This window comes from Gymnodraco acuticeps, unplaced genomic scaffold (assembly GCF_902827175.1).
Source record: "Gymnodraco acuticeps unplaced genomic scaffold, fGymAcu1.1, whole genome shotgun sequence".
Lineage (NCBI taxonomy): Eukaryota > Metazoa > Chordata > Actinopteri > Perciformes > Bathydraconidae > Gymnodraco > Gymnodraco acuticeps.
This window is the reverse complement of record NW_022990165.1, coordinates 1,518,272-1,532,984: the sequence shown is the minus strand read 5'-3', so window position 1 is coordinate 1,532,984 and position 14,713 is coordinate 1,518,272. Positions and strand designations below refer to the sequence as shown.

General features: G+C 40.7%; 1 protein-coding gene across 1 annotated transcript in view; it reads left to right on the top strand.

The window, feature by feature from the left end:
* Window positions 1–241: 241 nt before the first annotated feature.
* The window catches only part of LOC117547086 (corticotropin-releasing factor receptor 1), a 93,209-nt gene continuing 78,737 nt past the window's right edge, over window positions 242–14,713 (top strand). The window contains exons 1-3 of the mRNA XM_034217553.1: window positions 242–905; window positions 9,457–9,544; window positions 14,437–14,496. Of these exons, the coding sequence (XP_034073444.1) occupies window positions 876–905; window positions 9,457–9,544; window positions 14,437–14,496 (178 nt within the window). The 5' untranslated portion in view covers window positions 242–875. The remainder of the gene's footprint in view (window positions 906–9,456; window positions 9,545–14,436; window positions 14,497–14,713) is intronic.

Sequence of the window (14,713 nt, the reverse complement as noted above, 5' to 3'; positions counted from 1 at the left end):
TATATATGCATTGGATTTTTTATTTAAAATGGCCTCCTCTGGGGAGACATTCTGAACTGTGTTGACCATCAGAACCATTGCCACTGTGTGACCATCTGTCCATCTTGCTCACGGCCAAATCAGTCAACTCTGATCTTGGCACTAATTCAGCTGGAGAACAGGGGTCCCTTTCCTGTGTAAGCCTCTCTTATTTTTCTGTAATGCGCGTGGATCCTTTCCTCTTTCCAAAAATCTATTTACTCCCGTCGTCTAACTTTCACAGCAGTGACGTCTAGATCGCAAAGGGATTATGGATTAGGATGTGCAACCGCGTAGCGACATTGCATAATTAACTCCGGGATGAGGAATTTAGTTATTTCTCAGTCGCGTAGCACACCCCGGTTTAAATGGCACAACGTGGGCGGTGCGTCGACGACATGATCTGGAGCACGGAGCGCAGCCGGCACTCACACACCGGATAGGAAGCGGTGGGACACGATGGCTGTGTAGCCGGCGGAACAGAAAAACGCATGCAAAGGGAGTTTTTGGTCCGGGGCCAGCTGTGAAGGGCACCGTGGTTTCTGTGTGATGGTGCGCTTCTCTCTACAAAGGTGGATTTGGTGACTTAATTTCAAGAGAAACCAAAGGAAAAGAGAGGGAAGCTGCTCACCTGAAGAAGAATCGTCTTAATGGATCATCTGTGCTGCTCATTCACCACGCGTCTCTCTCTGTTGACAGAAGTGACATTTCCCACAGCAGCAGCATCACATTCTCTGCACACATCGTGCTACTTTCACAAGTGATTCAGGGGATAGTGAAGAAACATTGTTTTTTAAAGTGACAAGAAGACATTTAACGTCCCACATGAACATTATGTGAAAAATACAGGATTGGAAATGCGTCGCAAATGCTTCGGTCTGCTTGAGGTAAGTTATTTTTGGCTTTATATCCTAAAACCCTAGTCTGTAGTTTAATTAAAATAGCTTAATAAAAACAACTGGATCTTTATTCTTCGCAGGATTTCAGCAGAGTGTAATCTTGATGCGAAGGGATTTATCAGCATCACATCCAGATGTTAGTTTTGGGATATTTTCTCCATCTCGGAACTATTTAAAAATCATAATACCCATTACATGTGCTGAACTAAAAGCTTTTGGAGCAGGAAGGCTGAGTTTCAGCGTAAACACACAGACATGGAGCTGTATGGGTTTTACAGTGCATGAGAAAAACATCCCAAGTGGCACGATGCCTCCTCTTCATGGGACGCGGGGCTCAAATGCTGATGCTAAAAAACCTGGATTTGGGACACTGGAGATTAGAAGTGTTAGTGCAGCAAGTGCATTGCTCCACTTCCTGTTCTCATGTTTGATCCCTCAAAGCAAAGTCTAATTAACATTGTTAAGTTGTTGAGAAAGGCTTCTCTGACAGTCATTATAGTGTTCTGGACTTGTGGTGCAGATGCTGATGTTGCTATGAATGGCAGCCTGAGGTGAATCACTTAATTCCTCCTACCTCTTGTGTGTGAGGAGCCGCACTAAGAATAGTCAATAATCCTCTGAAGCCTTCTCAGATCCCTCCTGCATTCTATTCGTGTGTGTGTGTCCCCCCCCCCCCCCATTGTTTGTTTATCACCTGTCTGCTGGGATGCTGTCAAAAGGTAAAATGACGATGTCACTGAGGTTCATTGTTTAAGGGCTCTTGTCCCTCAGTATTTCTTAAATACTCAGATGTGTGTGATTTTAAAGATAACAAAAATGCTATTGCCATGCATTTTTTCCATGTAGCAAACACAATGTGAAAAGACACAGAATCAGAAAGCACAATCCTCCCTTTTTGTAAAAAAATATAAACAATTCTTATGATGATAATGAATAAAATAATTAAAATATTGCTTATCTATTACTCTGTAGCCCCAGCGTAGACATGTACTCTGTGCAATTAAATATTTTCTCGAGTGCAAGAGTAATAAATACTTAGACAAAAAGTACTTGTCATGGATCCCGGGGATGAATAAAGTCTTATCTTAACCTCATAGATCAGCAGAAGAACTGTCACATGTGTGCTACAGTAGTCAGTAGAGTAAAATGTAGTGAAGTGGGAGTTTTAGGTAATATGACATAGAAATTCTCATACCTCAAAACAGTGCAGAAGTACTCCTACTTTATGGAAATATTGTACCTTTTATTCCACTATAAGTCAGATGTATTTAGATTTGGAATGATTTCTTTCTTTATTTTCGTGTCGTGCCCAACGCTTTACATGACACCAAAAAAGTGATCAACATTTATTTTCATTACAAAATGACAAGCTGTTTTACTACCCCATCTTGAATTTGATTAAATTAGATATACTTTGCGTATCCTAATTTGGGAAATTGTTTTGTCTCAGCAGCAATTAAAAGAAATAAGATAAAAAAACGATTGATTCCTCTACTGGTTATTTGTCATTTGTTTTGGTCTATGAAATGTCAGAAGATAGTGAAATATGTACACCTTGATTGTTCAAAGTCCAAGGTGGCTTCTTTTAATGTCAGAGAAAAGACAGAAATCTAAATGTTCTGCCATTTTGTATTAAAGTCAACTAATCGATTTAAAGACTTATGGTTGCAGCTCTAGTTCACTACATTTATTAAAAGTGTCTAAGAAAGAATACACAATGTTGAAAATACAGAATAAATTACAATAGTAATAGACCAATCTACAAAAATAAAGACATAGTGTAGGATACTACTTGCAAATATTCTACCTTCTACCCCAAGATTTGCAGGTAAATTCTGCTACAAAAACAATGTAGAAGAAGTTTATCATCTGTCCTCCACTCTCAGAAAACAAACATAAATGGAGGTCATTTCACTTACATATAATTCATCCTCACAGACAGGACAGTACATCAGAAATGTAACCCTATTCTCGATTTCTCCTAGCTCATCTTCATATTCAGATTATTGTCCCAGAGAGATATTTCTTTTCACAGCCAGTGCACAGAAACACAGATGGATGTACACATAGGAGTACAAGGCCAGCATACCAATATAGTACAGTGCATAGCATCTTCATGTATGCATTCATTAAATGATGCCGGCTGTGTCAGCGAGGCAGATTGTTAAAGGCCGCCCATGCAGGAGAAAATAACTCCTTCTGGAGCGCCTCTCCATTTAGAAGTCCTGTATCCCCCACGGATGGGAGTGATGCGAGGTGTTGGGCTTTTTCATTATTGATTCAACTGTCTGTTATATTCTAGTTTGATAGGGTCTATGAAATGTCAGAAAACAGTGAAACTGTCAGGGTGAGTGAAGCAAGCAGGACCCAAATGCAGATTTCACAGAATAGATAATACCTTCATTTCAAGGCTAAACTAGAACAAACAGAACACTACCCCGTGAACACAGTCATAGACATACAATGAACCAACAATGACAGACAGAAAAACCAGAACTTAAATACATACAAGACTAATCACACAAACAAGACACAGGTGAGGAGGGAGGAGAAAACAGGGGCACCAGGTGAACACAATCGGGTAATTAGGTAGGAGGGAAAACAGACAGACAGCAACAGGCAAGACAGGGGGTGAAGACTTTTCAAAATAAAACATGAAACCAAAGACAGTACAAGACAAGACAAAACAACACAGACAGATCGTGACAGAAATATGTCGACTCTGGTTTCTCAAAGTCCAAGGTTTATGTCAGGGTAAAGCCAGAAATGTATCAAATCAGATGTAGTTAGATTTCAATGAGTGATTTCTTCATTTTCTTGTCATGCACACCAGCGCCCTAAGCTTTACAAGACACCAAAAAAGTGATCAAATATTTAATTCAATTATAATATGACTAATCATTCCCCGTCTGAGATAAGTTTAGATATACTTTACTCATCCCAGTTTGGGAAGTGACTGTGTCACAGCTGCAAAAAGTTAACAGGTGCTAATACATGGAATACAAATAAAGAAATATTGATACATCTGCCGGTTATATTCGTTTAATATGGTATCGATTAGTTGTCTTGTCTTTGTTACGGATGTGATGAGAATCATTTGATATTGCGCGTGAGATATGTGACGCTCGAATCAGAGCTCTATGTCTGTTTTAGACTGGGTGGGGAATCTAGATATTCTGCGGACAGTGCGTGAGACGCTAGGTTTGTTTTTGTTGGAGATGGCGAACACAACGGCAACTGGACAGCAGTATCAGTGAAATTAGCCTTTTGTTTAGATACAGCAGGATGTGTTGAATAAAACTTGAGTTTAAATACAGCATATGTGTTAGATTAGACTTCACCTTAGCTAAGGGGGCTCTCGGTTTAGTCTTTCTGGGATTCGATGCGTTGATCGAAATGGAGGTTATTGTCTGTTGTGACATGAATGGAAGAGGTCCAGTGCGTGGTGTCTTAATGATGAGGCCTTTTTTCCATCTACCTGCAGCTGTAGCCAATTATCAGTGCAACGTTCTGCACTTGAGTTGCATCTTTTTTGCATCCAAAACATATGATCAACTTCAAAACATGACTCATCGTTTTATCTCCCTCTTATCGAAGCATTGTCTGACAGTCTGGTGTGAATATTTTAACCTGCTTTCAATGCAAATCCACTTGTTTCAAGATTTTTCCTCCGATCATCCTTTTTATTATTTAAGTGCTGCTTTGTTCTTTGGTGTTTCAAAGCATTGCATTTGTTTTCATGGCCTTTCACAGAGGAACCACTCTTGACACTATGGATATCATAGAAAACAGGTGCAGACATATCCAAACTGCTTCACTGATTTGAAATGAGCTCTGTAAACTGTCAAATAAAGAAAATAATTGACAAAAATAGAATTAAAACCATTACTAAGTAATTAACCGTGCAGGACATCCACAAGGGTAAGTGTCATATTACCAATAATGCATCAACACTTCCACCTGATCATACATTAATCATACAGCAATATATTTTAACTGGCTTGTGTTCTATTACACCCATACACCCAACATATTGAAACCAGGGAACAGGGAGTACTTTATATACATAGATGTGAATGTAGATCTGAAATAATAAGATATCATCTAAATCTACTGATTCTAATTGAATATTATAAAGAAAGGTATACTCCCCTCGGGATGGGCACGTGGATGTCTCCTCCAGAATGAAAAATGTTAAGGAACAGCAATGATAGATATAATATATTTTGATTTTTTTCCAAACAAGTTGATGTTAATTTATTTATAGAAGAAAAAGCATATTGAAGAATAAAGTCATGTCTTGATTGTTGACTTAAAGTAATAATGAGCATGTGGCTCACACACACTGAGACAAATATCTGTGCATCCTCACATCAATACATTTAACTTTCAATGAATCTGCAATTGCTCAAAGCACATTATGCATTGGTTTCTGACCACCATGCATTTACGTAATCCAAGCAAATCTTACACTAACCATGGATCGTGCTTTCTTGACTCTTTTCCAGTATAATCATGAACCGCAGGTTTGGGAAGCTTGCCTGTGGCTGGTTTCACTGCACCAAAAAACCCTGGTCCTTTCATGAAGTTGCAAAAGCCAAAGACCGCGGAATTTAATTTCCACGGCTCAAAGCTAAACTGTTAAACCAGAAAGTAGGGTTTGAGCGGGGAAAGATTTCTCGATTCATGAACAAGAAACCTTTGTATCAAGTAAATATTAAAAGCTTTGGCAATGTGTTAATAGCAATTGAAAGTGTAATCAATTACTAAATACACTTTTAGTCGTTTGAATCTTTCCAAGAAACCACACTTTAATAGTGGCAAAAATCATTGCAAAAATAGTAGGGATGCACGATATTGGTTTTTTGAAACCGATACCGATAACTTCCTGCTTCTCAAGACCGATACCGATAACCGATAATAATATAATATATATATATATTAAATGTACCTGTAGTTTTTGCACACCTGGTGGTAAAAAAAAGACTAGTAGTGAGCAAATGACATGAGCATTACTACTATGAACAAAACAAAGCCAAGAACAGTTTTGACTCTCGTCAAGCGCCATCATTTCTATGATGAAGTTAGAGATCGTTTTAGCTCTGGGGTCGTCTCTGGCAAACTTCTTGCCTTTTTCAAAAGCCTCGTCGATAGGTAAAAGCCCCGGTGCCTTTGCAGCTGGCTTTGGATTCACCGCTAGTTTAGCAGCGCAGGCGTCTTCGTATGCTTTTAACACACCATCGTAGCGATGGCGATGTTTCAGTTAACTAATCAGGTTGGAAGTATTATAGCTCGTTGCCTTTTTCGCTCCTCGTGGAACTTCTGCATTGCATTTGTTAATACTAATAGCAAGCGAACTATCTAACTCTGAAACTTTGAAATAGTCCCATACTACCGGCGACATGTTTGTTTACTGTCCTGGCTTCACGGCCGCACACCATTTACGTCACAGCCAGGCATGAGTTAGGGAGCGCTGGATTTGTGAAAAACTCCCCTCTTCCTAAACCACTAATACCACAGTACTGGCAAAACGGGAGGAGCCGAGTGAAAAACAAGCGCCCCTCATCCCAATCCACCCACACCGCAGTATTTTTTTCTTTTTTTTACCCAAAAAATGTATTGTATATTCGGGGCTATTAATACTGGTATCGGGTTTATCGGGATGACGTCATAATTCCTAATATCGGGCCGATAATTATCGTGCACCACTAAAAAATAGTCTTGCTTGATCTACATAATACGATTACGTTGCATGACCTGCATGTATCTCTTTCACGAAACAAAATATTCAAAGAGGCCCTATTATGCTTTTATGGGTTTACTCTGTCCAGTAGTGTGTTATATAGGTCTTTGTGCATGTAAATGGTCTGCAAAGGCTATATCCCTTTGTTTCCTCTCCAACTACTTTTGCGTTAATCCTATGCGTTTAGCCGTTTTCGTCCTCGTGTGGCCGGGGCCTTAGTTTACTTATGTAACATAGTGACATCACTGTGGAACACTGCCAATTCGATTGGTAAGCGCCCCAACACATTGTACGTGATAGCCTAAAGGGCGGGACATCTCTAATTGGTTGACTAAGCTGCCAGCTAACCAATCAGAGCAGACTTGGCTCTGGTTTCAGACAGAGGGTGAAAAGAGGTGCTGCAGCACAGGCAGTATGAGACAAGTAAAGAGCTTTTTGAACATTAAACCATGGAGACATGTCCCAGTAGAGACACTACATACAAATACGAACCTGAAATTGAGCAAAAAAAGGCCCCTTTGAAAAGTCTTGCTTGATCTAGTAGCAACATGATTCAAAAAGTAATTTCATGATGCATTATTAATGATAATACTTTAGCACATACAGTATATCAAACTATTACTATTTAACTATTTATTATATGGTTACATTTGGCTTTTTCTGTTGACAATACTCCATTTAACCTCATGATAATTTTGAAGCCATGATTTATGTCATTTAAATTCCTTCATCATGGTTTTATTCATTTTTCTATGATGTGCGTGTTCTTCAACCGCAGAAAATACCGCCCGCTGATTGAATAGTAGTTTGTGTGATCCTCGTTTACATCCTGCCTGTCGATCAGCTGCTGAGCTTTAATAACCGCAGCACAGTGTGTCAGTGTGCCCTGATACCTGCGCAGGACTCACTGAGCGTGTAACAGACGCAGCGAGCCATCAGGAGCTCCTCTTTACCTGGGCCAGTGTAGCTTTCTGCTCAATGTGACCAGACCACGCTGCTTGTATTTCACATGTCATGCTGCCGTGGCCATGAGCTATGAATGCCTTTTTCTTTTTTACACTCCAGAGCGACACTTTTAATAACAACACAAAAGACAGAAGCAGCGATCAGGGTTTCCACGCAGTACAATGCACACATTCAAGGGATGTTTTTACTTTTTCCCAGAGCAGTCACGAGAAATCAAGTGAAGGTCAAAGTGTGGATGAAAAATGGATCTGTTGTGCTGTCCTCTAAAATAGAGGTTATTCATCTCTGGTGTGTAAATGTATGATTTGCTTACATTGTTATTGTGCAGGGAACAAGCACAAACACACTGGAGACGCAGCAGATACATGAACCCTCCCCTGTAATGTAGTTTTATAATGATGTACATTATTTAAATGTGTTTCCCTCTCTGCACACACGATAAGTAGGCCGACTGCAACCAAACTGAAATATTTTTTATTCAGCAGAAGAAGGCAAAGTAAGGAACTTCTGAGCCTACGTTTTATTAAATCTTTGTATCTGTAAACATGAAAGAGTGTTGAGATTACACACTACAAAGTCCTCCATATTAGGCGATGAGGGGTTGTTAATGCATGCATCCTCTGCTCAAGGGCACAGAGACCTTCAACTGGATTCAGCCGTCTTCATTGGCTGCACGTGAGGGAATACAAGTATATGCAACTTTTCTGCAGTAAAATGTCTTAAAACAACTATGTTTTATATTTAGATGATTTGTGTGTTTACAGTATCCAAGATGTTTTCCATCAGACCTAGATAAATAGGTAATTTGAGTCAAGATAACGGTACATACTGTATGGTTGCCTCTAATGGCATGTGCATCCCTCTTGTGTATGTGTTAGAGTTTTGGTTTTTATAATTTAACTTTTACATTTTAAGCCACAAGTTACTTTTACATCTAGGATGAATTTTAATTTCAAAATGCTTTATTCTGTGTTTCTTCTAGTTTGTTCACCTTATCCATCGCAAGCAATGCAAGGAACCTCATTGGAGAAAGACATGTATCCCCTTTATTCTGTGTTTTTAAAGTTTTTCATCAATTGGTCTACTTGTTTTGTTAAAAGGAGATTCTTCTGTGGATAATTTGTCTCCCAGTGAATTCAGAGAAACAAGCTGAGCAAACATTCGTTGCCAGTCATGTCCCAGCCTCTCCGGGACACCTGCCTTCTGTCGAGCGGTGTCGGAAAAACGCTGATTTGTTATGTAAAACTGCTTTACTCAGGATTTTTTACCGCTTTTAATCAGTGGGTCCGTTTGTTTTGGAGAGGAGACATCTGCGGATAATTCGGCTCCCGGTAAAAACCTCCTGAACAATGAACACTGGGGATATCTGACTGCGATGATGTCGATGATGGTGAAGAAATCATTCATCCCTTCTGCACTCAAACTTTTAAATTCTTGAAAAGGCTTTTAACTTGATTATTTATTTATTTATTTATTTATTTATTATTGTGATGCTTTGAACTATTTAAAGTGTAAATTGGAATTATCCACATCTGTGCTCCCGGGTGTATCTGTGTGTTTTCTTCTTGTATGTTCCTTCCTGTGTACATGACATAAGCTGCTGCTCATAACCAATTGCCCCTTCCGGGATTAATAAAGTTGTTGATTGATTGAAGACAACAACTCCCATGAACCCACGATTCCTCACGAGACAAACTCCGTCTTTGGTTCTTTTTTAGGCAGCCCTAGCAGTCGAAATGTACATATTGTATGTTTAAGAGGCTATAAAACCTGTATTTGACATGATGTTGTGGATTTTGTGACTCATTGATGTGTGTTGTGTCTCTGCAGGTGTGTGCCATCATGAGCCTGCTGCCTTCAGGCTCTTTGGAGAATCTGACATGTGAAGCCCTGCTCATGCTGTCCGGGAATGTCTCATGTAAGTCGACGTTTACAACGACAGCAACTATAACAAGCTTTTAAAACGGCCGGCAGTTACACCCTGCGTGTTTCAAGTTGCTCTACTTGTACTACTGGTGCTTCAATTGATTTTCAGTCTCTTCAGTTATACGACCACTAAATGCCAACTCTCCTTATGTTTATTGACAACATGTATTTTATATTATTCAGTAGTACAGTATGAGTTGTAACACTGAACCACAGTAAACACCCAGAGAGATATGCAAATCCAGTAATGATCTTCCTGTTTTTATTTGGCTCCTGGTTTCATACTCACAATGTTGGTATTATGCTGTCACATTGCTGTGTCATGACACAGCTAGGTGCCAATCTTCTGTCCTTTTAATGTCTCTGTTAAAGTGAGAAATATCCAACACAGACCACATGTCTGCGTTCATAGCTTTGTTTTCAGTTCAATAACCCCTAAATATTTTGTTTACAATATTAAAAATACAGAAAACCCTCTCATTGGAGAAGCTTCAACCACAGTTTGCCATTTTTGATTTATGAAATGACTCAAAAGATGATTTAAATACCTATCATAGTAGTTGAATAGTTTTTCTTGGAGTCAGTTGTTACAGTTGTAATTAAGTATCATAAGTTGGCACTGAAATAGAATCCGATTCTGCCGCTTGATCAATCAATCAATGTTTATTTATATAGCCCAATATCACAAATGTTACATTTGTCTCAGTGGACTTCACAGTTTGTACAGAATATCAGTATGACAATACGACACCCTCTGTCCTTAGCTTGATAACATCTTCCTTGATCAGGTATTTCCTGATTTAAATAAGGAGACTATCAATCTTTAGGTTCTGTTTCATTTAGACAAAGGTCTTTATTAAACTCTACATTGAGCACATTTTTAGATGAAAGAAAAACAAGCTTCGGTGTCGATTGGCACTGGAATTGAGTGTAAAAAAAGAAAAGTAATAAAACAAAAAAAACGTCCTTCTGGTAAAGGCCAAAATATTTGAAACTTAAAGGGGACCTATCATGCGAAATGGACTCTTGTACATCTTTTATACATGAATATGTGTCCCCGGTGTGTCAGTGAACTCACCAAGTGTCAGAAAATACAACCCTCTCTCTTTTCCTCTATACCCAAATCTCTAAAAAAGGGGGCTGTAACGGATCTGATACAGACTGATCCAGATTTGAATTATTTACTACGTCACAAAAGGGGTGCTCCGCTTAATGGTCAATTCTCCACCTATCAGGGGAATGAGAGGTTGGGCCACGGCCGGCCATTGCCGCTTGAAAGCGCTGGAGATGCTGTAGTACATATGCCAGGCCTGTAAGTGGCGCTGTAGTCTGCCACAAAAGCAGCGAAGAAGACTTCCCTTGCATGGTTGCTATGGTTGCCCTTCTGTTTAGTCTCCGCTGTGGCTCTTTTTCTCCCTCCCCGAGGCAAGCGTTTGCGCCTCCTGCTTTAAAACAAAGGAACAATGACTCTATATAATCATATGTACCCTACCACCTGTCCTCTGGACCCTATCCCTTCAAACCTCCTTCAGACTATCGCTCCTGATATTCTACCGTTTCTCACCCATTTCATCAACACTTCTCTAACTTCTGGTCACTTTCCAAACAGTCTCAAGGAGGCAAGAGTAAACCCTCTCCTAAAGAAACCCACTCTCAACCCGTCTGATGTTATAAACTACAGGCCTGTCTCTCTCCTCCCGTTCCTGTCTAAATCACTTGAACGCGCTGTCTTTAAACAACTCTCCTGTTATCTCAATCAGAACAACCTTCTGGATCCGCACCGTCTGGTTTCAAGGCAGGTCACTCCACAGAAACTGCTCTCATTGCTGTCACGGAGGAACTGCACACTGCCAAAACTGCATCCCTCTCCTCTGTCATCATCCTGTTGGACCTGTCTGCTGCATTCGACACGGTGAATCATCAGATCCTCCTTCGCACTCTCCAAAAACTTGGAGTTTCAGGCTCTGCACTTTCCCTCCTCACCTCATACCTGAAAGACCGTACCTACAGGGTGACTTGGAGAGGGTCTGAGTCCGACCCTTGTCAATTAACTACGGGGGTCCCTCAGGGCTCTGTTCTTGGTCCCCTCCTCTTCTCCTTGTACACAAACTCGCTCGGATCAGTCATTAGCCCGCATGGTTTTTCTTACCACTGCTACGCTGACGACACCCAATTAATTCTGTCCTTTCCCCGCTCAGAGACCCAGGTCGTCGCACGCATCTCTGCTTGTCTAGCTGACATCTCTCAGTGGATGTCTGCTCACCACCTCAAGCTCAACCTTGACAAGACTGAGCTGCTCTTCCTCCCAGGAAAAGATTGTCCAACTCTTGACCTGACAATCAACATCGGCACCTCAGTTGTTTCCCCGACTCAGACTGCAAGGAATCTGGGTGTGACCCTAGATAACAACCTGTCCTTCACTGCAAACATCGCTGCTACAACCCGTTGCTGCAGATACACGCTTTACAACATCAGGAAGATACGTCCCCAGCTGACTCAGAAAGCGACTCAGGTTCTGGTCCAGGCTCTCGTCATCTCACGCCTAGACTACTGCAACTCCCTCCTGGCTGGTCTACCTGCATGTGCCATCCGACCTCTGCAGCTCATCCAGAATGCAGCGGCTCGTCTGGTTTTCAATCTTCCTAAATTCTCCCACACCACTCCGCTCCTCCGCTCCCTTCACTGGCTTCCGGTAACTGCTAGAATCCACTTCAAGACACTGGTACTTGCTTACCGTTCTGCGAATGGATCTGGCCCTTCCTACATCCAGGACATGGTTAAACCGTACACCCCAGCGCGTGCACTACGCTCTGCATCAGCCAAACGACTCGTTGCGCCCTCGCTGCGAGGGGGACCCAAGTTCCCATCGGCGAAAACACGTGGGTTTGCTGTCCTGGCTCCAAGATGGTGGAATGAGCTCCCCATTGACATCAGGACGGCAGATAGCTTGCACATCTTCCGGCGCAAACTGAAAACTCATCTCTTTCGACTCCACTTCGAGCGTTAGAACGATTAACGAAGCACTTTTATACTAATAAAGGACTGGATTACCTAAAGCCAGTTGAGTAGCACTTGAAATGTTTGGCTCTATGAAACCTGATATACTTATATGATTCTGTTTTCTTCAAGGTTGTGTCTTCCTGGTCGAATGTACTTATTGTAAGTCGCTTTGGATAAAAGCATCAGCTAAATGCAATGTAATGTAATGTAATGTAATATGTAAGGGATAATGTGCAGCGACGCGGTCATTATGGGGAAAAGAACACCGACAGGCTGATCAGGAGCCCGACACGAAGCGGAGGGATCTAGATTGGCATGAAGGTGTTATTTGAAGGCTTATTACATGGCCACATTCTCAACAAAGTAACGATATGACTCCCAATATTAATTGAAATGCTTTTATGGATTAAGAAAATGATTTTATTGATTTAAAAAATAGTTGTATTGATTTCAATTGACATGCATCCACTAAGAAAAATAGTCCGTTGTTACTGTTTGAACTAACGTAGCAACGGCAGGAACTGCTTCGATAGTGTTTTTGAGGAGCTTTTTGATTACAGATTTGAAAACATCGTTGCTTGCTTTAACAGTAGCACAATTCATTATGTCAAACCTTGGAAAGTATCTAGATATCCCTGCCCTAACGCCAAAGTAACTGGCAACTGAATATGTGTCGCCGTTTGATGTCTATGTCTGGACCGCTGCGTAAAAAGGAGGGTTTCTGCCCCATTACTTCTCTTCTTACTTCTATAAGAATAAAACACGGTGGACGGAGATCTCTTTTTCTCCCCCTCTTCTCCCCGCTGCAGCCTAGCTGCTGATATCAGAGCACGCTCCCCTCTCCTGCAGGGGGGCGTGGTCAGCTGCAGCTCACAGAATCAGCCCCCTGCAAAAACAGCGCTGGAAAGAGCAAATAGAGCGAAATGAGGCATGGCTAAAATGCAGAATCTGTTTGGTATTTTGAAAAAAAAACTATATTTATAAATTTTATATACTTTATATAGGTATGGCCCTACAATATATTGTTCAAATATAGCATGATATGTCCCCTTTAAGCGTAAGCCAAGAGCTATTTTCTCAGTGACGAAAGCTCCTCCAAAACTATAGAAGATATAATTAAACCATTTTCACAGGCTGAGTCATAGTTATAAGATATAAAACTCCCATTAAGACGGCCAACAAGTCAAATATAAAACTGTGAAAGTATCCTGACTGGGATTATTGAAACGGAATTTTAATGTAATGGCATTTATTACCCAACACTGGTCATAAACGTCTTATTTATTTTGCAAATTCTCCTTTTAAAGCTCATTATTAAAAGAATAACAACTTGATTAATAGAAACATAATTGCTTGGCTTAAATAACAAGCAAAATCACAATCAGTTGGAGAAAAGTAATTCAGTAATAATTAGTCTTTGTCAAAAAAACATAAAACATGTCCTTTTAGGCATTCAAGCAAACCAATGTTGTGGTTTTGCTTGTGGGGGTGTTTCTAAAATCAAAATTTTGCTTTTGATTTATTTCTCACCACAAGCAGGTGTGAAAACATGCCTTTGCAAAATAATGTGAAAGCATGAGACTGAGGCGTCAACTTTGCCCCCAAGAACAATCCTTATTTCTGGATCTTTTTTTATCTAAGTCCTCTTGAGTTATTGCAGAATTAATAGCCTTCCCCCCAGGGGCATGTCTTCATGCATATATGCTGCTACCGCCTTGATATTGCCCAGGGAAAGGTCTGTCACCAGTGTTTACCGTTGCCCTTTAATGCTCACCCTTTTGTAGCTGTTAAGCTGCATCTAATGAGACTTTCATAGCCCTCCTTTCAGTGTGCAAACAGAGATTGAGGTTATTGATGATTCTCTTCTTCCATCTTGGGTTGCAGTCCAGTCGCTGGCCGCCTCCTGGAACCAGACCTTGAGCAACGCCACAAGCCAGTGGAGCGGTGAGTGTGTGAAACTGATTACCTACGCAGTTACTACAGTACAAAGCACAATTGTTGTGTTCTACCCCACGAGGGAAACAAGTTTGATCTGAACTCGTATTATAAGTACTTACATCAAAGAGCTGAACAGGGCTTGAAATAGATTTGGCGACTCTCAGTAGGAGACCACCCTCAGGAGTAATCATTAAAATGTGTGCACACAAACGGCTTAATCAGC